General features: G+C 41.9%; 1 protein-coding gene across 4 annotated transcripts in view; it reads right to left on the bottom strand.

Moving 5' to 3' along the window:
* Positions 1-5,067: 5,067 nt before the first annotated feature.
* LOC306853866 (trinucleotide repeat-containing gene 18 protein-like) overlaps positions 5,068-24,875 on the bottom strand; it is a 65,926-nt gene continuing 46,118 nt past the window's right edge. Inside the window, exons 19-30 of one of the 4 annotated variants that reach the window (XM_079391517.1) lie at positions 24,345-24,748; positions 23,221-23,349; positions 21,692-21,836; positions 20,774-20,891; positions 14,578-14,653; positions 14,008-14,116; positions 13,376-13,492; positions 12,771-12,929; positions 11,198-12,480; positions 9,332-9,568; positions 9,119-9,193; positions 5,068-9,033 (exon numbers count right to left, since the gene is read on the bottom strand). In XM_079391517.1, the coding sequence (XP_079247643.1) occupies positions 8,827-9,033; positions 9,119-9,193; positions 9,332-9,568; positions 11,198-12,480; positions 12,771-12,929; positions 13,376-13,492; positions 14,008-14,116; positions 14,578-14,653; positions 20,774-20,891; positions 21,692-21,836; positions 23,221-23,349; positions 24,345-24,748 (3,059 nt within the window). In that variant the 3' untranslated portion in view covers positions 5,068-8,826. The remainder of the gene's footprint in view (positions 9,034-9,118; positions 9,194-9,331; positions 9,569-11,197; positions 12,481-12,770; positions 12,930-13,375; positions 13,493-14,007; positions 14,117-14,577; positions 14,654-20,773; positions 20,892-21,691; positions 21,837-23,220; positions 23,350-24,344; positions 24,749-24,875) is intronic. The other 3 variants (XM_079391518.1, XM_079391519.1, XM_079391520.1) reach the window with 3 other exon arrangements.

Raw genomic sequence — 24,875 nt, 5'->3', positions numbered from 1 at the left:
TTTGATATGTATGTAAACTCGTTGAGTAACTCTAATAATTCTATTGCATGTAAGACTCTCTTATGGTGTAAATCTTATAAGATAACTTAGTATGCTTTGGATTATTGTTTGTAACCCTCACTGTTTGTTTTATTGTTCTCTCTTTGTCTTTGTAATTGTTGTTTTGTTATTGCATAATAAAAAATTATAAAAAAAAGTGCAAGTGACGTCACCCGTGGAAGTGCAAGTGTCTGAGAGTGCAAGTCTGAGAGTGCAAGTGCAAGTCTGCAGCCAGACCCTTCTCGAGTTATTCTTCAGGACAACAGTCAATTTATACTGGCAGTTGAGCTGAGCTTCATTATGTCCCACCATTTAAAACTGTGACAGTCAAAACTCCAAAAAGTTCATCAGGCTGATTGGATATAACATCATTTGAAGTGATTCCCTGTGTAAAAACACTTCATTCCGGGCCAAGCTTTGACGGATGAAACCAGCCCTTGACTGCACGGTTTGTGAACTCTATTGAGGGTGACAATTCTCCTTCAGTCGATTTCCTCCTCCTCAACAGCAAACTGAGGGGCGTTGCAGGATTCACCCCCACCAATGTCAAATCATTCTCTGCAACACAGAGCTAGAATTACTGTTAAATGGCCCTCCTCAAAAGACAGGCATCCCAGGTGTGTGTGGCATGTTTGCGAATCTTGTGGCCGCTGAATTCGCTCTGCTGGCAGAAGAATGGTGTAGATGGCCTATTGCTGATTATTGCCCACCTCCCTCTTTGACAATCATCACAGCTAGAGGAGGTGAGCAGCCTTTATTAACACCTCCATCTATCAGCCCTTCACTTCTAGGGACCCAACTGCTAATTCCCAAATAGATAGACAGTAATTTGTTAACGGTGACTTGATAGGAAGGCAGCAGGAAAAGCAATCCTCCCAGCGACAGATCTAGGTTTTTTTTCCCACCCAGCCTCCCCTCAGACTGCAAACTTTGGCAATCTTTGGGAAAAGTGCTCCGCGGGGTTTGAAGGTCCCATTTTGTTGAACATAATGACTCTTGATCCAACCACTACAATCAACCCCTCCCCTCCTCTAAACCGCCATTTGCTCAGTTTGATTTCCGGTTGTCTGGTTCTCACTCACGCATGCTCTGCCTGAATGAAAACGCTGAGCTAGAGCTTGGCTTTTCACCTCCATAAGTCAACTTTGGCACACAGTTTATTACCAGCATGGCTGATGTTGTTGTTGATGATGATGATGTTGTCGCAATCAATAGCAAAGTATGTGAGACTAGGTTGAATGCTGGGTAATCATTGACGTGAGTCGCATGCAACTTTCATCATACAATATGCGACTCGGCAACAGATTGGCCAATAGAAAACCAATGGGAATGCTTGTGAACTGCACTTTACATTCTGCCTTAAATTGCCAAGGAGCATGTGCCACCACTAGATAGCCAACATGTGCTCAAAGGCGCTATCAGAGTAAATACATCGACACGTCAGCGCAGCTAAACAAACGCCCCTCTCTGATGAAGCACTACGAAACAAATTGGAAGCGCTTGACTGCAGATTTCATTATGAAGTCTGGTAATAATTTCAGTACTCCGAGGATTGAATAACCCACAGATACGATGATTCACTTCCATCATGCAATTTCCCTGTGTAATTTTACTATAAAAGCCATGTGCAACCTCAGCTGGCCCCTTCCAAGACAGCTTATAGTGTACAAAAACACAGCGCAACTGGTCATTTATTGCTTTCCGTTACTGAAAATCTCATCTTTATTCTTGTAAAAGATTACCATTTCAGGCAAAATGGCAGTGTGATATTACCAAGGCTCTGGGCTTCTCTCTCTTGCCACAATGGGGGCCTTGAGATTCGGTGACAGTCAGAATGGGGGAGTCGGCCACTAATGTATCCACACAGCAGGATATTGGAACAACAAGGCAAATGGCTCTCCTGTGAGGAGCCGAGGTCCATTGCACACATTTTCTTGGTTTATTCCTAACAGGTGCGCACGCACACACGCTTCGGCGCTGCGAGTTGTTCTCTCATTTTGTCTTAATGCTGAGGTGGTGATTGCTATACCCTGGAGATCATAATATGAACGGGGCCCTCCCTGAAGTGGTTTGTACAGCCGAGAGTGGGGTCAGACATGCATCTCTGCGCTTCATACTGCCATAAATCCTGTTTCTATTGAGGGGGAAGCAATTTGGTGGGCAGAGCGATATGGGCCATGACAGGACCGGGTCTTGGGCCTCGGAGCCATGACACAGGCCTCGTGGCCCCTAGCAATGCCAGTCGGCTTGTTTGCGGTCAGCACATGCAGTAATGAAGGAAGGCAGAGGCTCTGGACTGAGACTCCTTCCAATCCACAGACCCTAGAGGGTCAAAGCACCGCTTCACTGAAATGAAGCCATTTTCTACCCAGCAATCACTTCTGAATTATTCCACTTTCCCTTTTATACTGATGGACTGAGACTGCTGGTAAATGTTTGTTATACTGCAATCATTTTAATGGGTCATAAATGGTAAAATGCTACTGCAATATGAACGACCCTTGCTCTGAGGACCTTAATGTTTAATGCAGTCCTAAAACAAACACTCAATCATATCTCCATTCAAACAGCTTGTGATCGGTAACAGTGAAAATCAGCCAACGCTTCCATTCAGAGGCCATTTTATGCTGGCCTTGGTGATGGAAGACACAAAATGGACTCTGGATACCGAGGGGAAGTGTAGAGGAAAAGTCAACCATTAGTGTGTAGAACTTCAAATGGCATTCCTGGTGAGAGATTGAGCTGCCGACGTCCTCTCCATCACAGTATGCTTCCATCGTTTGGCGCGCGTTAATTGTTCCACGCCTCAGTTCGTTAAATGAGCATTCCGACTAAATGACTCCTGAATAGTTTATCATGATGGAGGGTATGAATATTGCATGCCCGCTTTCTGCTTTTTTTGGTCTTATTAGCATAATGATTCTTTGCGTTGCGCTGTGGCCCCTTCTGACTGAGGATCATAGCTAGTCGACAGAGAAGAAGGTGGCCTTTGGTGGGTTTATTGGAGGGTTTAATTGCTTTTATGAGCTTTGACAGCGGCAGTTGACTCCCACAAGGCCGCAGCTCTGCTCTTAAAAATACCCACGGGTTTTTTTTTTTGGGGGGGGGGGGGGGGGGGGGGGGGGGGGTATGCTCCCTTTGAGCTACCGCATCTCTTTGACTGTTGTCATTTTCACACACAGAAGGAGTCGCCAATTACTCGGGGCACATTATTGAGCCGTATCTGTCTTTGCCCCAGAGCTCCTGTTCTCTCTTTTATTTAAATGAAATTCCATAATTCTGAGGTGGTACACCTTTGAATATCTTTTAGTCACATGTGAATTCTCTCGTGCTGAATGCACAAGCAGAAGAGCATTGGGATTGTCATTAGCCTGTAATTTCTCATATTTACTACACTGTTACTACACATCACAGAGTACATGTGCTACTCTGATTGCACCTTGTTGCAAATTATCCGTGTGCTCAGAGGCACAGAGGTCTCTAAAAACCTTTTTTCTCATGCGATGCCACTGCTTAAGTGATTGGCAAATCCAAATGTGGGAGTTAAAGGGATTCAGTGCAAAACAAAAATTCATCATTTACTCATTTTGCAAATCTGGATGACTTGCCATTTTTGTCTCATCTGTCTCTTTAAGAGTGAAATATTTCAGCTAAACCTACTTCACAGGCATTTGTTTTAATCAGAAACATTCTTTTTACATATTTAGAACATTAAGAAAGGTATGAGAAATCATGATGCGTGCCCCTATATGCAAGATGCATTTTGCCAGTAATAAAATTTAAGGCGCAATTCTGTTAGATTGCATTATGCTAATTTTCTGCCACTACAAGCAAAATCAAAGACATGCATTTTCAAATCTCATCTGCAGTGCTAATTGAAATTGAGAAGTTGTGCTTTTGATGGAGAAAAATAAGCCAAGGGCTTTAAATTCAACATGATTTGTGACAGCACAAAGCAAGCATTCCTTCCGATTTCACAAGCACTTAAAATGCAATCTCTTCCTTATTTAGACTTCTGGAAGAGTGAATGGTTTCAAACAGTGAAGTCAGAGTCATGCCAGCCCACTATTAATAGGAGTTCCCTCTAAAGAGAGCACTTTAGTTCCATTTCATCATGGTAGACTTGAGATCAGCAAATACGCAAACATGTTTTGCCATTTTGGAAGGGAGGTGGCTCATTTCCACTTGAAGAAAAAAAATTTATGAATGGTCAACACAGCAAACATGACTCCCTTGGTAACATTAATTGCTCAGGAAACATTTTTTTTTTTCCCGTCAAAGCAAGCTTCATTCATGTCATTGCACTAGCATTAGCAAAATGAGCTCAGCTTCAGTTCAATGCAACAGCTGCTATAAATTGTAAATTGTTCCAGGAAGCTCTAAAATGGCATCCTGATGGATGTGATTGCTCACAAGGGAGACTCAGAAACCACCTCTTGCCTAACAACATACCCTGGTGACCTTTTGAATCTATTGCACCAATGTGAACAGTGTGCAACGAATCATCACGCATGCTGAAAAACACTTTCAGAAATGGGATTTTTTAAGGATGGGAGGGGGGGGGGGGGGCGCAACATTCCATTGTCGGTTAAATGGCTCAAGGACTACCATAAGACAAATAACACTCATTCAATAGAGCACCACAATATTTTCACAGAGGACAACATTAATTTTCCTCAATGTGGACATGAATATGCAATTCAGCCATGTTGTATGATGAAACCTTTTTACAGCATTCCTGTGGTCACATGACTGAAATTTCAGTGTGGTGGTGGTCATAAGGAAGACTGAGTGTTACACTACAAGTCTTATTGCTCGGCTCTCACAGGCATCTTTAAAGATGCACTTAAAGCAAATGACAGGAGCTGTAAAAAGCTCATCAGGTCAAAATAACAGTTCTCCCAAAAGGTTTTGGATCCAAATACAATGTGGACTGAAGCAATTCAGAGCCAGAGGGTTTTACACACTTGATTATTGTAGAAAAAAAAAAAAAAGAGAAAAATGCAATAAAAAATAGACAAACTCAATTCCATTTCATGACGTTTATTGATGAACTAGAAAATACTGAGATACTAAAAGAATTGAAAAACACTGATAATGCTGGTTGGGTCTGAAAAAAAAAAATCCAATTCCATAAATTCACACACAAGTCAACAGCAATCTTTAATATCAGTTTCAATGTTTAAAAAAATGTATTTTGCTTTTTACAAGATTAAATGTGTGTACAAAGTATATCCGTACTCATCTCCCCCTCTCATAAAGGATTATTTACAAAACCTTGATTTAAAATTTCAAATAATTTCAAAACTATAGCTTTTTAAATTTTTATTATTATTTTTATTTTGTAACAGGACCATATCAATGCTGAAGGAACAGCAGATGAAGACCAGTGAAGGACCAGCCTCCAGTCCACACTTTCTCGCTCTCATCTCCCACATTCATGAACACGTTCCTTCCCTCACTAGCAGCTACCTCCCAGAAACCAAATTCAGCAGTATTGCACATTAAGCATGGAGGACAATTGTTCCGAGAGGGGGAATGTCATAAAGAAAGAAACCAAAAGAAAAAGGTTGAACAGAATCATGCAAACAGTGAACTCTATAACGCGTCTACTCGGCTATACACTGTTTTCTAATAAGCCAGTTAAACCTTATACATCATAAGATACACTCAAACGGACCCTGGACGAGTAGCAGAGGACTTTAGCGATTCATCCCACATGATTGCTACCAGCGGAGGCCACTGTCTCATTCAGTGACCCAAGGGGAAGGGATGGACTCCGGCCTCCATTCACGTTACACTACGTCACAATAAGCAAAATATACTTTTTGTTGATTGCTCTATTATTATTCCTAGAAGCATATATGCGATTTCTAAAACATGCAGACAAAAATACTCTAAAAAGTGCTTTCAGCTTGACTCAAGCTCCGAGTAAACATTTATTTTGAGGGGCACTTAAATTGTAAAACTCACTAAACAGGCAAAAATATTCAACACAGATCCGTATTTAAAAGATCGTGTCAAATCATAAAGAGCTTGGTTAATGTTGCTTCAGATTCACTGTGCATTCGAAGATCATTTGGCACTTGAATTAGCTTTGGGTGTGTGTAAAATCCTCAACCAAATTAGGTGACTTAGAAAAACAGTCCGAACCGGAATAGGCTGAATATCGTTTTAAGCCTCGAGACCACACATACAATGATAAAACATGTTAAGAAATACAACCTATTGAATATCAACAAGATAATATCTCTTTAAGAGAGACTGGGCAATGTAATATGAAACGTACATGAAAAAAAATATATATTTCAGACGGTTCTACTGTACGTAATAGTGTCAACATTTCTATAATATAAAGAAATTTCCAAAATACTGAGTAGGCCAAATATTTTCCAATCGCAAAGACTGGAAGTCTCTAGTGTCCATACCCTTCTTGATCTCACTATTCTCCCTCTAAAAACGGGGGAAAAAATAAAACAGAAAGAACCAATACGCATCCAATGAACACCATTCACAGAGACATCAGGGTATTCATCATGGCGAAAGAATTAAAAACAGGCAATGGTTTAAAAGCCCACATGCAGTGACATTTCTTTCACAAGTGTAAAAATACCAAACAAAAACATGAAACGTTGAACCAAGGTGGGAAGTAGAAAGAATTACAGAGTTGAAAAAAATTTGGCTGGGCAACTGCAGATAACAACAACAAAAAGTAGCCTCTAACCTCACCTTCTATATATCTTGGTAACCATAATTGTTTAAAAAAGATCAGTACAGATCATCTAATTGTTTTTAGATGAAAAAAAAAAAAAAAACATACAGACATGACAAACTTTTAAGAACCCTTTCCTTCCAGCATCAAACAACACGTGCCCAACCTTTAAAATGAAAAAGACATTCATACCTCCTCTGAACCGTAAAAATGAGGCACAAATAAGAACCATAATTACAATTAAGCAAATAAGGTGTTTGCTAGTCTCTTCATCCATGCAAGGATGCCATAAATCAAATACATTTGACTGGTCTTGATTAGAGAAGCAGCGAATACATAGCCTGGTCCTAACCGCCTCTGATGACTGATGGCACTTTCTCTGGAGCACAATATCAATCAGAAGGACCAATTTTCAAACACAACATTCAGACTTTGATTCTGCCGGTACACGGCAGCTTTTAGGGACCAAGGTTAAGGCTATTAAGGAAGAACCAGAAAATGGCTTGAAATAAAAGAAAAACGTAGATGTGAGAAAGGCAAAAAACAACTCTGCTTTCGACTTTCAGCGCTAACAGATAACGTCACCTGCACTGCTGCTATTTGTTTATTCGAAGAAAGTGCTTTCATGCATGAGATGTAATTGCTTTCTGTGGGGGATAATTCCAGAAAAAAGAGAGAGCAGAGTAAAATAGACATGATAAGCAAGCGTAGCCTGATTATATAGTGCTTTTAAACTCTCATTCTCCATCTCTCACTGACCCTGAGAAGCAATGAGAGAACTAAAATGGTTTTCCCGCAAAGCGCTTCACGTCCACCTGAACAGGGGATTGTCAAGGGAAGTCTGTCCTGTGTAAGACCAAGGGCAGAATTTAAGTGCTTTCTGTTGTAAAACTGCATTATGGGACAACTGGCTTCGAACACTGTCAAATCCCACGAACCATTTGTCCTGTAATAGTAGTTTTGATATCAAGATTACATTACATTGCGTCGTCAATGTAGTGGGCATCTGAGATTCCAGTAACGACTTACAAGATCTGTACTCTAAAACCTGATATTTGTTAACATTTTAAACATTATTCACAGTTTATTAAAGCTTTTTTTTTTATCTTTTGCTGCTTTAAAAAAAATTGCTGTCACATAAATCTATGGTACACGAAAATAAAATATATTTATCCATAGCGTATATAGCTTGTATACATGTATTTACAAACGGGTGTCATCTGCATCTGTTTCTGTCCCAGTAGAGCCCTTGACTTGGAAAAAGAAACCTTTCTGCCGCCACGGCTGAGGGCCGAGGATCGTATATAAATATTCTGATAGATCTTCTGGGACGCTCGGTTGAGATGTGACTCACACTTTCCTATTAATAAACAGTCCTTGCAGGCTGGCAGACCACAGTTCAGTCCTTTCTTTAAGTGTTTCTCACATGGGCCGTAGCTTTACGTCTGCTATCGTTTTACCCGTCTGAGTTCATTAACCAGCCCTTGAAGTTCTGCCAGGGATCTACCAGTAGTAACTGGACAGTGGAGCGTGTGGTGGGGACGACTCTCTGGGCTGACAAGGCCTGTCAGCTTTAATTACTCTTTCCATTGTTGGTCCCACGGCCAAAGAAGCTGGTTCCAAGCAGGCCTTCTCACTCGGAGAATGAGTCCTGCAGAAGTGGTGTCACCTCCAATCCAGCTGCACCAGTGATGGCCGAGGCAAACAGGGCTCAGCGGTGCTGATGCAGTTGACTTTCGAGACATTTTTGACGTACTTTCACTTTCTTTGCCACGTATTACTCTTCAACTGGAGATTCCCGAGAACATCATTTGTCAGCCACAATCATGAAGCAGAGTACTCCATTAACAGACCAAACACTTGCGTTGAACTTCGAATCTAGCGCAATTTGACAATACCATCACCATCGTGTTTGTAATGATGGGCATCTGATGAAGTGGTCTCTGATCTCAATGGATGCTTGTGTCTTTGTCAGGACGTTTTCTGTACTCGTCTGATTAGTTGGGCTTTGGGTGAAGCCAACACATCGGTCTAGCCCTTGTATCTCATTCGTTTGGTTCCACATTTGTTGATCCTCAACAGATTACAGGAACCCCATCCGTGTTGAATATCATTCCAGTGGTGGGTTCATAAGTGCCAGCCAGGTAGTAGAGGTCTTCGCTGTCTTGGTACTTCTTCGTTTTAATCATCTGCTCATATTGCTCAAGGCTAACCACCAGACATTTATGAGAAATGGTCTGGACGTCATTCTCATCAATGTGAGAGGACTGGTAGAGGGCCCGCTGAAAAGAGAAAGCAGAGAGAGCTATTGGTCTGTTTTCACCTGGACGAAGAGGATCAAACCATTTACTGGATTGGTTTTCTTACCTCCATGAAGTCTTTTCTCTGGTTGGAAGCCTGCAGAACAGCAGGAAGACTCTGGCCAGACATTTGATCCCAGTTCTGCCAAACAAAATTTGATTAGTTACAAACCCAGACAAAGGCAAGACTGGGACAGATTAAGTACCATTCCAGTACTAACATCATAATGCTGTGCCCGCAAACCATTATTCTTATTCAGCAAAGGGAGATTAAAGTAACCTTTTTGTCATGAAGTTTCTTTCCAGGGTTGGTTTCCTCAGGATGATAGAACCATTTGACACGGACCACCATGTTGTTTCCCCAGGACTCCCACATGCTCTGGATGTGTCCGATGAAGGGGAGGTTTGGTCGTCCAGCAGACAGGAACACGGCACAGTCTCCAATACGGATCATTTCCTTCCCACGCATTATGGCTTTGTAGAAAAGCTTCTTCGCCTTCCCTTTCATTCCCCGCCTCTGTCAGAAGTTGAAGGAAAAGCAAAAGGATATTTCTTCAGGCACTTTTATTAAAAACTAACAGATTTCTTTCAATTTGTTATAAGAAGGTCACATTAAAATGGTCTTGGAAACTTTTTACAAGGCCTTCATTTGTATTTGCAACTTTTCAAAATAAAATAAAAAAATTTGAATTTTTAAGTATGGCACTTTAAAAAAAAAAGTGTGAAACATGAACTATTTTAATATTTTGGGAAAATAATGGTTTAGTGTTTTTATTTTCTCACAGTTATGACATCATTTTTCATAACACCAAATATTTATGCCACTAAAAATGTCAAAAAATAATCTACTTGTTTACCAGTAAGATAAAGGTGTCAATGAGGAGCATTTTTGAGATAAAATGACATACGTGATGTGAAAAAAAATAATATTTTCATTGTGTATCATTTCCAATCATGCTGTAATTTTGTCCAATTATGCAAAAAGTGTAAAATATTATTCAATAACATGTATTTATTTTTGAAAGCCTAGTCTTAGCAAGACAAAGGGGCTGGCCATTGTTTTTCCAAAAATATGAAATGAGTATGCATTCAGTGCTCCGTGTGAATTTCATCGTCAACATAGTACTGCACAGGCAGATTATTCTAACCACGCATACGACACGCTCAGCTCAAACGTCTTGAATTTTTTACATTTATTGTCTCAGGCATGCTGTTTTCACAGTAGAAAAAGAAAACAGAAACAGAACAACAACAAAAAACTACTGGAGATGGCAACAACAGACACCTACATCAATGAGTGCTGATACACGCAACTCCAGTATAAACTAGGGATGGGCATTTTTGGCAATTTCTTATTTCGATCATCGATAGGTTTCAAAAACGATTAATCGAGTACTCGGGGGTGAGGCATGACCGAAATGGAGATAATGAAAATATCTGAAGACTGTTATGAAAATGAATGTTAAAATTTAAAATATGACATGAAAGCATGTCTATGAAAACATGAACACATGATTAGATGTTAGATTATGATTATGATGCACCAATGTTATTAAAAAAGCAAATCTAAAAACGAATAGCTGCCTGAGGTGAAGCTGACTTTATACCAATAAACCGAAACCCATTCTATGACACCTCCTATGATATTAATCAGATAACTTAGATACATAACGTAAACGCAACATTACAACTTGTATCTGCACAAAATGATGTATATGCCAGTGAGCTTTAAGTTACGTGCTATAGCGAGAGAGAGAGAGAGAGAGAGAGAGAGAGAGAGAGAGAGAGAGAGAGAGAGAGAGAGAGAGAGAGAGGAGAGAGAGAGAGAGAGAGATAGATTAGATTTTCCCACGAGAGATTTTTTTTTTTCCCACGATCATTGTTTTCATGATCGATCATCGCTGTCACGGCCGAGTACTCGAGTACTTGATCGCTGTTGCACATCCACTAGAAAAGGATGAAGCTTTGTAATGCACCGAGTTTGTGTATGCTACCGAATTAAGCAAAGATTGAAAGGGTATACCCTCAAGTTCATATCAAAACTGAAGTATACTTTGGACTTTACACAATGCAATACATAATTTGAGATGCTGTAGATATAGCATAGGTGGGACATCAAGAAAGATCCTAAAATCCATGGGCTTACCTGAGTAGGCTTTCCAAACCACTTCCACAGTTGTCTGGCAGGAAGGAAAGCGGAGATCTTGGGCCTGTTCTCGACGGAGGGTAGCCTCTGTCTTTTTGCTAGCTCCTTAGTAGTTGGGAGGTGGATTCCCTCTCGTCTTTTGGGGCGACCGACTCCCTGCTTCACCTTCTGCTGTTTCTGAGGCTTCTGCTGCTGTGTGGCAGATGCCTGCTGCTTCTGGAGCTTATGGATGTTTGCAGCAGGCCCCGTTTTTGACTTGGCCTTCTCGTCTTCCTCCTCTTGAGGTGGCACATGCTCTGCGGCTGGGGATGACTGAGAAACAGCAACCGCTTCTTCATCTGAGCTACAGGAGGATTCTTCATCACTGGTGGTGGAGGACGATGAGGAGGAGGAGGAGGAGGAGTGAGAACCAGCTGAGGATGAGGAACTGCTTGTGGATGAGCTGGAAGAGGTGGGACTTGATGCCCGCGAGCTGTTGGAGCTGGTCGAGTCTTGTTTGGGCTTCTTTTCCTGCGAGGCCCCTCGCTCCTCTTCTCCCTCAGACTCCGAGCTGCTACTACTACTGCAATTGGGACACTCCAGTTCTTTCTTGTCCTTCTCCCCCGATTTGCTCATCTTCATCAGACCCTCGCTTCCACTGCCAAGCTTACGAACACTGTAGGTGGACACGCTGTCTGTAGTAGGCGGGTCTGCCTCACTCGGCTTGTTTTTAGCTTTCAGTCTTTTGTCTGCAGTGGCTATTGTAGTGTAGCTAACACCCATGACAGACTTATTCTCTCTTTTGGAGAGGTTTTGGCCCTCCATCATCATGAGGGCTTTGGTCTTCTTGGTTTTGGGTGACATGACTCCCTCATGGTCCAGTTTGATAAGGATCTCAGTCTGTGGTTGCTTGCGTTGCGTTTTCACACCAAACCCAGATGCCTCCTCAGGTTTTCGCAAGCGTTTGACCGGCTTTCCTTTCCCCGCTGGACTCGCAGTCTCATTGCTGGATATAAAGGAGGCCAGAGAAGTGGAGGGCTCATTATAGAGATCCACAGACAGAACTTTTCCATAGAGTGGCGGCGAGTAGACAGACTGGGGCTGGGAACGCACTTTGGCTGGAGGCTTGATTCCTGTGGTTTTTTTCTGGCTTTCATTAGATACGGGGATGGAGGGGTTGGCTGTGCCGATTTGCTTAATTTTTCTACCTGGCCGTGGGCCGCTTTTCTGGCTGGACAGGGGCCTCTCAGGGACCTGTGTTGGGGTGTCAGGCTTTTCATGCTCCTTTGGAGCGACTTCAGGCTCTGGAAAGCAGCACAGGAGGGAAGGTTTTAATATGCCAGACCAAAAACATACTTACCTCCATAAAAATGCTGGCTGACAGTAAGCTCTTTCCAAGCAAAAGTAAGTGATTTACTAACTATGAAACCTCCAATCCAATCCACTTTTGGAAGATCACTGCATTTCTCATTTCAGTAACACCAGTTCTGACGTCTTAATGTTTAATTTGAACCAAAGCAATAACCACTTTTACAAAAATACCAGCCAAAATGTCAATGAGGGTAAATATTTGATTCAAAGGAGTGGAAATTACCTGGCTTGGGTTTGGGTTTTCGTCCTCGGCCCCTCTTTTTCGGAGCAGGCTCCTCTGTGTTTTTGGGTGATGTCTCTTTGCCATCAGGTACATCTTTACTGCACTTCCTTCCTCGCCTTTTGGTGCTAGCCACGAGGAGCGCAGGGGACGGTTCTGCACCTGTTTCAGATAAATTCAGATTAGAAAACATTAATAGACCCAATAAGAACATTTGTGATTGAAAAAATTGACAAAAATACTGGCACATTTCCATGTGCTTCGCTATTTGATATATTTTGAAAATGATCATCCACAAACATTTTCATGGTCAAACACATATACACACATTAATATTTACCCAGTGCTCTTAAATATTACACACAAGCCTTCAAATCTCTCAGTCTCACTCTCAATCATATGCAACCCCCACGCAACTAGTGGAAAAACATCTTTTACTGAATCCATCATCAAGCTTCAAGAGCAAAACCAAACACAAATCAGTGGCCGCATGGACTCCAAATCAAACAGAGTGCATATGGGCTGTTTACCTAACTTCGAGATTCAGGTAATTTTTCATGCGCTCCTTCTTGCCTTGGCTTTTACTCCCTGCTTCGCGGAATACTCACACTGAATCTTGTAGTCCGCCGGCAGCAGTCTAATATGAGAGAGCGGGATCCGGCCAGTGTCTCCATCGTCAAACTCCACTGTAATCAAATCATCCACATCTTCCATGTCCGGGCTCCCTGTGGACAAGTAACAGGGTTGACGTCTGACACAAAAGAACACGCATCACCTCAACTTACGTTTCCACGGAGTGAAACAGCAAACACTGCTGCGTGAAAAGAGCTACCACATATTTCTCAGCGGCTGCCGGGATTCATACAGGGCCTTTTCATTGGCTGAAGTGGCAGTAGCAGCGACTTTAAGAGTTTCTTGACAAGTCTCCAGCTCCCTCCTTACTCAACGGGAGGGAAAATAAATAATAATAGAGCAGAGCTCTGCATGTAGCTAACCACACCATCCTTCATTCCCCGGCTCGGTTTATCTGGCAGTGCTTATGGGCTTGGCTAAAAGATTTAGATTAAAGGAAATGAAACAACCCTGAAAGGTTCTCTTACTACGCGCCTCTATGCAGAGGACAGTGGACATTTGTGCATATTTTTCCATTTGAGAAATGTAGATGCAGTAAAATGCATTGATTAATAGTCTGTAATAGCCAGTGAAAAGCGCTCAATTAAGCGGAACAGGAAAGCCATACCTCTGACGACCGTGCCAGGGTAGAGGCAATGGTACTGCTGGCTCCAGTAGGCTGCAATCCGGGTCCCCTGGGGAAGGTATCTAACGGAGGGGGGTTTCACATCAATAATCTGCAGGACAAAGGCAGTGAGGATCAGAGAAGATTATTAAATCAACACCTGTGTGCATTCAGACTTTGCGGTCGTCTATCCTCCAAGCCGAATAACTAATGAATAATTTTCTGACTAGGAAATGTACATTTTGTGTATATAATCCATTTTAGAGAGGCGGTAATGGCTAAGGTTGCTCTTGGCAGTGGTCCGCTTCCAACGGTACATTTAGGAAGGAAAGGCGGTAGCCGCGAAAGCGAATGTGCCTAAACCAACAGACAGAGGTACTGGAGCAAAACATGCCCTTAGCTTAATAGCAGGGGAAGGTGCTAAACAGCTTCTATATTACACCGTGCCTCGGGCCTGTTAGCAGAGAGAGGAAACCGAGGAGTGTGCCTGGAGTAAAACACACAGGCCTGTTGTGGTGAGCCGTAACGTGTATGTGGGTCAGCAAACGGTGTAGGGCAGTGTGGCGTACTTACCGCCTCCTGTAGCAGCTGCTCCAGGCAGTAGATATGTGGCCTGTTCCCCCTCTCCCCCTCCACCACCACGCTGTATCTGTAAAACAGGACACAGTCATGAGCCCAAAACGATAATCTAGGGAACGCACATCCTGTTGTCATGAAAATCCACCCTCAATCATGGTATTGAGCAAGGCACCGAACACCCAACTGCTCTCCGGGCGCTTCAGCATAAATGGCTGCCCACTGCTCCGGGTGTGTGTTCACAGTGTGTGTGTGTTCACTGCTGTGTGTGTGTTCACCGTGTGTGTGTGTTCACTGCTGTGTGTGTGTTCACCGTGTGTGTGTGTTCACTGCTGTGTGTGCGCATGTTGGATGGGTTAAATGCAGAGCACGAATTCCGAGTATGGGTCACCATACTTGGCAGTATGTCACTTCACTTAAATAATAACGTTAAATGATTTCCTTATTGTGACTTATTTTAGAATGCATCAGGGTATTCAATGGGAACAAACAAAAATGTAGGCCAGGACTTTATTTTATCCATCAGGAACTGATTTGATAGTGAAAAGTGATTGTTCCATTTTGGAAAAGAACTACTCCCTTTCTGTAATACAGGTGCTATCATTTTTAAATAAAATATTATCTGGCATGAAGTTACAACAAACAGTGACAGAGCTTTTCTTTTGTATTGTGAAGTATATCGGAGTCCAACAAATCATCTAAAAAAATTAAGCGTAGGGCAGGGACTTCTATTCTATTGGATTCTATGCACTGTTTGATCTGAATGCGAGTTTGCAGTAAATTGTAAGAAAGAGGTCAAGTTCTAACAGACTGAATGTTAGAAGTCCTGCATACGTCAACAGAGAGAAGTATGCAGTGTTGGGGAGTAACTAGTTACAGGAAACAACATTACATAATTTAATTACAAAATAAATGCAACCGTAATCTGTTACCGTTAGAAACAACATGTCATTAAATTAAAGGTACTTGTGAAAATGTTAACGATTACAAAGGTTTAGGATTTGAATACTTCTTGTATTAATATTTATTATTTCTTGTTATGATTTTAAATCTCTATTTAACCTCAGAATGATCTCAAAGTAAAAAGAGGTGCTAAAGTCTGATTTTGTGATGGCTGTTTTAAAATTAAATGACAATCAAATCGCATCTAATCATAGACACAATAACATGCATTTTAAAATAGATAAAGGTGATGGGTGAATATTCAATTAATGCAGATTTTAAAGGAACACTCCACTTTTTTGGAAATAGGTTCATTGTACAACTCCCCTACAGTTGAGTTTGATCATTTTTGAAGCGTAATAATCAAGGAACTTTGCTGCCGTACCACGGGTGCAGCAGGCACAATTATATTACGCAGTGCCTGAAAGTAGTCCCCAGCTATATCATAGGCTACTGAGCTGGGGACTACTTTCAGATGCTGCATAATATCACTGTGCTTTCTGCACCCGTGGTACGGCAGCAAAGTTCCTTGATTATTACGCCGGAATGAGAGTATAGTTCCTAGCCATATCAGCCCAGAAAATCACAACTTTTCATTTTCCATCGGTCTTAGTACACGATGTAACTACAGAAGTGGCAAGTTTTAAATAGGAAAAATATCGAAACTCTTTGGTCATTTTTGAGCGAGATGCTAATGGTCTAATCCGATTCAATGATCTATGCTAAGCTAAGCTAAAAGTGCTACCACCAGACCCAGATATCAGCTGAATGGATTCAAAAACGGTAAAACTCAACTTTTTAACTCTTGGGGACTTGGAAAATGAGCCTATTTCCAAAAAAAGTGGAGTGTTCCTTTAAATATCATGAAGTTTTTACAAAGGCTGCAATAACCACAACAATTAACAAAAACTATGGCTGTAGAGCTACATGGCTATTGGTTAACAGTAACTAATAGCCTGCATATCCTAGATGATTTCAGCAAGAAGTGAAAGTTGAGCAAGTTTTTACAATGTGATGAAAGATTAAGACAACCGTTGTTTTTATTCTTTGGAGTAACATGCACAGATGTGCTTTGAACCGGCCTTTTTTCACAATGCCCAAAGGAGCTTGGCTTTCTCTCTAACACCCTCCCTTACTTATTCAAGCTCAACCTTAGGGATACAATTTGGAGGGGCTTGCCCCCTTTTTTGAATTCCTTGCCCGATAAATTTATCCTTTTGTGGCGCTTTTATTGTCTTTACTGTCAAGGAGTCAGAGCAGTGGGGATATGTAAGATAAATCAGTTTCTTGACATCACATGTGAGAGCCAAAATGGGCTCTGACGCAAATGGAAAAAAGGAATTAAAAAAAAGAGACAGATCAGGCTAAGTCAGAGTGTAGGCGGACCACAATCCAAACATAGGGTTCTCTCTCCAGATTTGGAATATTATTGGATTATTATTTCTGGAAGTTGGCAGATTTTACCTTTGAAAAATCTGCAACACCCACTTCCAGCTAAACTAGTTTCCACTACCAAAGTGAACAAACACGCAAATGCATCAATACTGTTAAATAAAAAGGAAGCTTTTGGACTTTTATTGGTTGTCTGAGGAAAAGAGAAACAACAATGACCGGTCCTTTAAAGTGCAGGTCACTCTCTATTACTGGATGCAAGCACATGAGCCTTATAAATCAGAATGGGCGCATACATGCAGCTGCATGTGTGATGTCCAAAATGGTGCTTCTGGATTTAAAATAAATAAATAAATACATAAATAAATGACAGTGACAGTTGGATGTTTGGCCTTTTTCATTTGGATTCATGAGGGTGCCTGCAGTTCAAGCATGGACCCAGAGCCAGGCTTCAGAGGTGTCCATCACTGAGTGGCAGCCTTATTACTGTGACATGGACTTGGGAGGTGATGTGGGACAGCGTCCCCCAGATCAGTTCCTCCTGGATCTAGCCTGAGGGGGAGGACTCTGCTGGCCAAACCTGATTGGTTCTGTCTGCAAAGCCTGGGATAAAATCACGCCAGCTGCGCCACGCCAGCTCGGGGGGGGGGGGGGGGGGGACTGACCGAACAAGTGGGGTTAAGTATCTGTCGTGTCTGTGGATGGCTCGCCTAATGTAGGCTTGGGACATGGAATGGGTCATTCTAAATTTGTTTTTTTTTTTTTTTTTAAGTGGAAGGTATTTGGTACTAAAAGTCTTTACAGAAGAATTTGTAATAATTTCCTTTGGGAAATAACTGATTCTGATCTGATTCTCTCACGGCACAGCATTCTGCAGTCAAACATTTTTGTATAATGACCGCAAAAATGTATAATATTCCAAGAAACTGGTTTTCCTAAATAGCAAGTGACTACTGTTATTCCAGAGTCTCTTTGTTCTCAAATAATAAACAATTTCAGCTCAGATCAATTTTTCATACCCATTGTTTTATATATTTGGGAAGTAGCCTTATACTGGTTGCTCCGTGTGGGTTTATTTTAGTGTTGAATATCTTGAAAATGTACTCGACTCTCTCTCTCTCTCTCTCTCTCACACACACACACACACTGACTCTACAACATCACTTAATATAAATAAATCCTTCAGCATTTCAACAGAACAGCATAAAAAGCAGGTTTAAAAAATTACTATTTACATGTTAATGGAGAAAACGTCTCAAAAGAAAGTAGTTGTGTAGATTCAGAAATCTTTGATTATTGTCGGAACAGAGAGATGGGAAATTTTAGATGTGAAAAATCACATTTTTCTCTCTTTACATAGAGCCACATCTCTAAAACATAATTACAGATACAACAGAGGGAAAAAATAGTGAGGCAGTGAAGGATGAAGTGAAGGCTTCAATTAGTTTGCCATTACCCATAAATAATGGGCCTGTGCCATTAGCATGGTCTTCACGTTGGAAAGTGTGACAATGGCTTTGCCAAAGGACTTTTCTGAGCAGAACACAAAGGCTTCATGAAAGCCGAGGCTCAGGCTGAGAACAGACACTTTTCCTTACCCTAGATTTCAGTTCCAATTCGACACCGGCTGTGTGAGTTATTGACTGCACAATTAACCAGTCCACTCTCATGTACTGCAAGTATGTTCATGCCTGCAGAAGCCCAGGCTCTCCACATCAGGCTCTGTTAATGAAGACAGGCGAGGCATATAAACATCCGCGTGCCCAAGCATGGATTTTCTGGATGCGTTTAAGGTGTTGTGTAGCACAAGCAGTCACAGAATTAAATTTCCAGAGGGCAAGGTGGACAACAAGCGATCTGTTGCAGTCAAGCCCTTCGCACTAGGGCCTGGTCTTGTCATATTAAATCCTCTCGCAAGCAGTTCTCACTATCACACCGAACTACCCGCTTTGAAGAGCCGCGGTAACAGTCCTGCACAAAGGCACCTTCCCTTGCTTGGCTGGAACTGCTATTTTTAGTACAAGAGACATGCAGAGAGAGGGAGAGATATTTCACTGCCAAAATATGACAAACATCTCATTATGCCACGCAAATGTGCTGTAAATTAACAGATAAAGCACCACCTTTCTGCTCCCTTAATTTAGGGATTAACGTTTGTGAACTAGCTAGGGGAAGTCGTGGCCTAATGGTTAGAGAGTCGGACTCGTAATCGAAAGGTTGCGGGTTCGAGTCTCGGGCCGGCAGGGATTGTAGGTGGGGGGAGTGAATGTACAGCACTCTCTCCACCCTCAATACCACGACTGAGGTGCCCTTGAGCAAGGCACCGAACCCCCAACTGCTCCCCGGGCGCTGCAGCATGGCTGCCCACTGCTCCGGGTGTGTGTGTGTGTGTGTGTGTGCACTTGGATGGGTTAAACGCAGAGCACCAATTTCGAGTATGGGTCACCATACTTGACAATACGTCACAACTTTTTTTTTGTTTTTTTTCCAGATTTTCAACACGTTGCCTCACCTCTGACTCGCAGACCGCTGGAGTTTGGGAGAAGGGATTGTGATAGCTGCTCCTCGCTTTCAGACTGATAAGAGGAAGACGTGTTTCTGTGCTGCATCTTAAACAGTCATTGAGCAACCGTGGGTTGTTGCACTAATGAAACTAAAATGGAGGACAACATTTCACAGAGGGCAGAAATGCAACAGAGCCCCTCTCATTAAAGATCCCCAGACCAGATGCTGCACCAGTTTGACATTTTCACCAAATGAGATTCTTTTATAGAGATGACTTTGAGAGGAACTCTCTCACCGCTCAATGGACTAAAACTTGTTCATCCAAGTGGATATTAGGCCATGGGAGACTACAGAAAGCATACAAAGTCCAAACAAAACAAAACTGCCCATTTCTGTCATCGCCTCCCGCAAGACACTTCACACCCCTTCTGTTTCCTGACCAAACAAAACGTTGTACTTCCCAATTTTTCCATGGAGAACCCTGAACTGGACCTTACAATAGGAAAAACTTGGCAATATTTTACTGCCTGTAACACTAAGTGGCTCAAGTAATCAGTTCGGTAAAAAGAATCTGTAAATGGCCAGGGAGCTAGTGCTAGAAAAGGGTACAGCAATGAATGCCAACTTTTTTTAGTGGCCTTGGTTCGAAGCCTTGAACCAAACCAACTGCCTCTGAGATTAATCAAAACAATACAACACTTCATTCAGAGGAAAACTAGTCAAAACTTTCTCCTTGAGTAAACTACTGAGAATTATGCAATCAAATAAGTGAATTTTTTTATCACTGTAATGCATTTGCTTACAATAAAACATCTCTTCTTTTGATTTGTAAATGTATCAAACACCACAAGTTTCGGTTAGGACATTTTAGGTCATTTTACCAAGCCATCTTTGCTGTGATTTCCGTCACAAATATACTTCTCTAATCAGTGGATCTCGCTTCAGGATTGACAATAATGTATATGATTCATTTGTCAATTAAACATGATTTAAAAATAATAAACAAACACGGACTTACTGGCTCTACAGAAGAATGCACCCTTGCCAAAAACCAAGACAGTTCACACATAATACTAAGAATGTAAGAATCCACAACTCACAATATTATACAATTTTGTTGCTGATTTGAAATGCTACTTTAAATGTGAATATAGCAAGCAGTTTTTCAGATTTCTGTGTTTCCCCATTCAAGCAGATAGGAGTGGGTCTAGCAAGCATTTTACACAATATTACACATATTTCTCTATGACAGTTATTGCAGCCTATAAGAGATTCGTACATAGACAAACAAGAAGCAAGACACAGCAGAGGGTATAAAGAGAATGAAAACAGCGCAGGCGGGAGGGTCTCTTACATGTCAGGAGAGTGAACCGTGCTGACGTGGCCGGCATACAGGAGTTTGTCATCCATAGGGATGAGGACCCGTAATCCATCCTGCAGTTCATCTTTGTTAATGACACAGTTCCGAGGGGCTGGGGGAAACAGAACAGAGGGAGATGAGAAGAGAGAGATGCCGAAACTTGTGCTACTAAATAAAACCTGAGACATCTCATCACCCCCTTAAAACTGCAAATGTTAGAAAATAGCTAGCTTCCAAAACCCATGGAGCTGCTTATGGATGCAGCATCTTAATGTGAAAACTGTTCCCAAAGGCAACTTAATTATGCTACTCTCCAAAATACCTCATTTTAGCCAAATTCGAAGAAGAAGTAAATCCCAGAGTGCATTGTGACAAAATTATGAATTAAAATGAAACATTAAAATCAAATCAATAAATAAAATTGTTTAATGTTAAAATAATAAAAAAGGTAATGTTATTCCCAAAATTGATGTGCAACATCCTCACATCAAAGACTACTGCAATCAATTGTGAACAACTGTGCCTCTCTCTCTCATGGGAAGGGCTGTTTGCTGTGTATGCACATTGTTCCAAATCGGTCACTTGTGTGGTTTCATGGTTTATGATCCTGTCAATGTAGGTAGGAAGCAGCTCACAAGCTAATGCATGCAGTAACACTCAGCTCGCCCTATTAAATGTATGAATGCAATCAGGCCAAATCAATTTTCTGATTTTTAATGCTGGATTAAGATAAGATAGGCTGTGAAATTATCTCTCCCTCACGTCATTGAAAAGACATTCACTTTTAATTGCATGCACGGACAAGAAAATGAAGTCTGATTTAGTCATAAAACCGCAATTAAAAATGGGGGAGCAATGAAGGGAAAGAGCTCTGCGGCCTTGCTGACGAGAGGGAATGTGAAAGCGTCTCACCGGGGGTGCAGGGTCTTTCGGGCTGAGCGCTCACAGGGGGATTCTCATCCTCGGAGAAGCTGCTGTCCTGGTTGGGCTCAAAGTCCTCATCAGCAGCCATACTTTCCATCAGTTTGCTGACAGCACCGCCCTTCCCTCGAGCCTGCTGGGGGAATTCAAGCACATTTTGGCCCAATTCCTGTGACAATATGAAATATTGAACACTGAGCCATTGTTGGTTCAGTTCTAAAGATGAGACCCATGTGCTCACTAGAGGAGAATTGATTCAGTAAAACTCATTTAGATGAGTGACAAGCTCGGCTCGCGAGATGTAGGATTTCTTGATTTTAAATGCGGCAAATACCCAGAGGATTTCCTGAGCTTCTGCACTGTGCATTATAACACGTGATTTATACATAAGACGAAAAAAGAGCGGCGGTGGAGAGTTTTAAAATGCAGTGGAGATTTATCTTGAAATAAATAAATTGTGCGGAAGAGGCGGAGAAATGGATGGAGCGAGATGTCGTTTGGTTAATTTCACTGCTTTCCCGCTGAGTGTGCAGTCTAATTAGGCTTGCTGCTCTATTGCACTCGCCCCTTTTCTCTTTCCTTCTCCTTCCCCTTTCCCTTCCTCCCTCCCTTTGGTCACGGCATGTACCGAGAGCAGGCCCATGCAGACTGGGACAGGAGAGCAGGAAGGGGCAGCTCATTTAAATGCAAGGCTTCTCCCAATAGGCCTTGAGCCTGCCAGGTAAAATTATTCTGATCTCTTTCGCGGTTTCTCCTCGGCGTCACAGTGTAGCACAAAATGGCTGCTCAACACTAAGTTCGTTTCAAATATTTATTATGTGGCATGTAAAAATGTGAGGTAATACACAGTACATCTTGTATTTTATGTACTAAGAGTGTTAAGGCAGGCCAAACAAATTTAAATGTATGATATTTTTGTCATCAATCGTAAGAGTGGTCAAAATATAATATAATCATTAAAGTTCAAAAGTTTGGAGGTTGATAAGATATTTTGGGGGGTTATGGAATGTCGTCTGTAATGCTCCCCAAGGCTGTATGTTAAGTATTATTAAAATTGAAAAGAACTGTTTTCCATTTCATTTTTCTATTTTAAAATGTAATTTATTCTAATGATGGTAAAGCTGAATTTTCAGCAGTCATTGCTCTGGTTTTCCATGTCTCATGATCCTTCAGAATTCATTCTAATATGCTGATTTGTTTAAAAACATTTCTTATTATCAATGCTGAAAACAGTCATATTGCTTAATATGTTTGTGGAACCCATGATAAATTTTTTTAAGGATTTCAGCATTTGAAGTGGATCAAAAGTTGTCCTAAAACCAAAATGCGTTCTTGTCTTAGGACAACTTTGATGAACGTTTTTGATCCACTTCAAATGTTGACTACTGTATTTAATAAACAAAAATATATATATTTTCCAGTTGATGGTTGCTGGTAGATCTTGGAATTGAATCAGTCAAAATATTGCGAAATATCAGCCAGTTTATGACTTATTAGCATTGCAGAGTTAGCCAAGTTACCTCTCTGGCTTTGGGCTTCACCTTGCTCTTGCGCCCTGGGCTGACAGGGAGAGCTCCGGTGCCATCCGAGGGAGTGCTGGAGAGCTGGGGTGGGGGCAGATTCAGGGGGGTCTCCTTAACCCTCTTCTTCTGGAACATTCACACCAGATACAAAGCCAAACCATCAGCATGAAAAGCCTCGTACAAATGCATGACACAATTGGGCTCAGTTCTCTCACACATTACAGCCATTCAACAACAGTTGGATAGACAAGCAAACATTAATAGGCAGTCATGCACTGAACACTATAAAAAAAAAAAAAAAAAAAAAAAAAAAAAAAAAAAAAAACGATGGAGGATTCGGAGGGTGGAACGGTGATGGCTGGTAATTGTAGCCTGGCAAGCAGCAGTCATCCTTTTGTGTCCAACAACATGACACTCACAGCGGGAGGCTTTCTTGTCCGACAAATGTAGCAGGACACCTGCTGGTACCAAGCGCCCTCACTGTTTCGTTGGGTCTGGCACAGGGGTCGGCAACCTTTTCGGCATGACGTGCCATTTTTAATTTTTCTGGTTAACCACTGTGCCTGTGACTAAACTCAGCTTCATTGTTTGTAGAGAGAGAGACAGATGCAGACAATTCTCACATCTCTCTCTCGCTCACTATATTTGAGAAAAAAAAAATTCAAGTTTGCATCACTGGATATAGCGGTCGGTCATTTAAGTTGGTCATTTAACATTTCTGTCGTGCAACATTTGACTAATATTAAATGATTTGCTTCAGCTTACCTCGCTCTCTCTCAACGTTAAACTAATGCATCGCGCTCAGCATCAGTGAATGGTAAACCCCGCCTACATTGATTTGATTGACCATCTCAGTTATTTTGACATTGACTAGCGCTGATAGACCGCTGAGGATTTGATCTGAAGCACCTAGTATGTGCAGCGGTCGTGCACGCATCCGTAGACTAGTGCAAGTTAATTCTCACACAATAATATTTATAGCTCCTAGCAGGCTGTGTGACTATGAGAAGTTATTACATCAACATGTACGTCAGTATGCAGTTTTCCCTATTGCTCGCGTGCCGTAGGACCCCTGGTCTGGCACATAGAACTTGATTTACATCAATAAAACAAGGGCTTACCTTGTTGGGGTCTTTCGCTTCCTTTCCTTTGGCCAGCTCCTTAGGGCTCTGCGGGGATGCTTTGGGGCCACGGGTGGGTTTGGGAGTAAGCGGAAGAAGAGTTTTGCTGGACGGGGAGATGGGGTTGGCTTGGGCTGCATCGTGGAGGAAGATGCGTTCGCTCCTCCGCCGCGTCCATTGTTCGTCTTCGCTCCCGTCAGCGGTAAGGTCGAAACTGAACTCCCGGGGAGACTTGGGTTTCTTGGGTTTGCGTCCACGCTTGCTGGGGCTGGAGTCGTCACGCATGATGCTCGCGGGTGGCAAGAGCGGGAGCTCAGGAGCCGACCGTTTGCCGTGCAACAGCGACGGAAACTTCTTTCTCGTCTTAACATCGCTCTCAGAATCTGTAAACTCGAACTCTGTACCTACAATCCAGAAGGCATAACCTTCGGTTATTACTAAAACATGCAAACTAAATGCACTCGCACATAAACGCAAAGAGCCTTTTATGAAAGACACACCAGTAATGTAAATACTAGACTCATTTGCAAA

This window comes from Barbus barbus (assembly GCF_936440315.1).
Source record: "Barbus barbus genome assembly, chromosome: 3".
NCBI lineage: Eukaryota > Metazoa > Chordata > Actinopteri > Cypriniformes > Cyprinidae > Barbus > Barbus barbus.
Note: the sequence above shows the minus strand (reverse complement) of the source record. Positions and strands in the feature narration are given on the sequence as shown.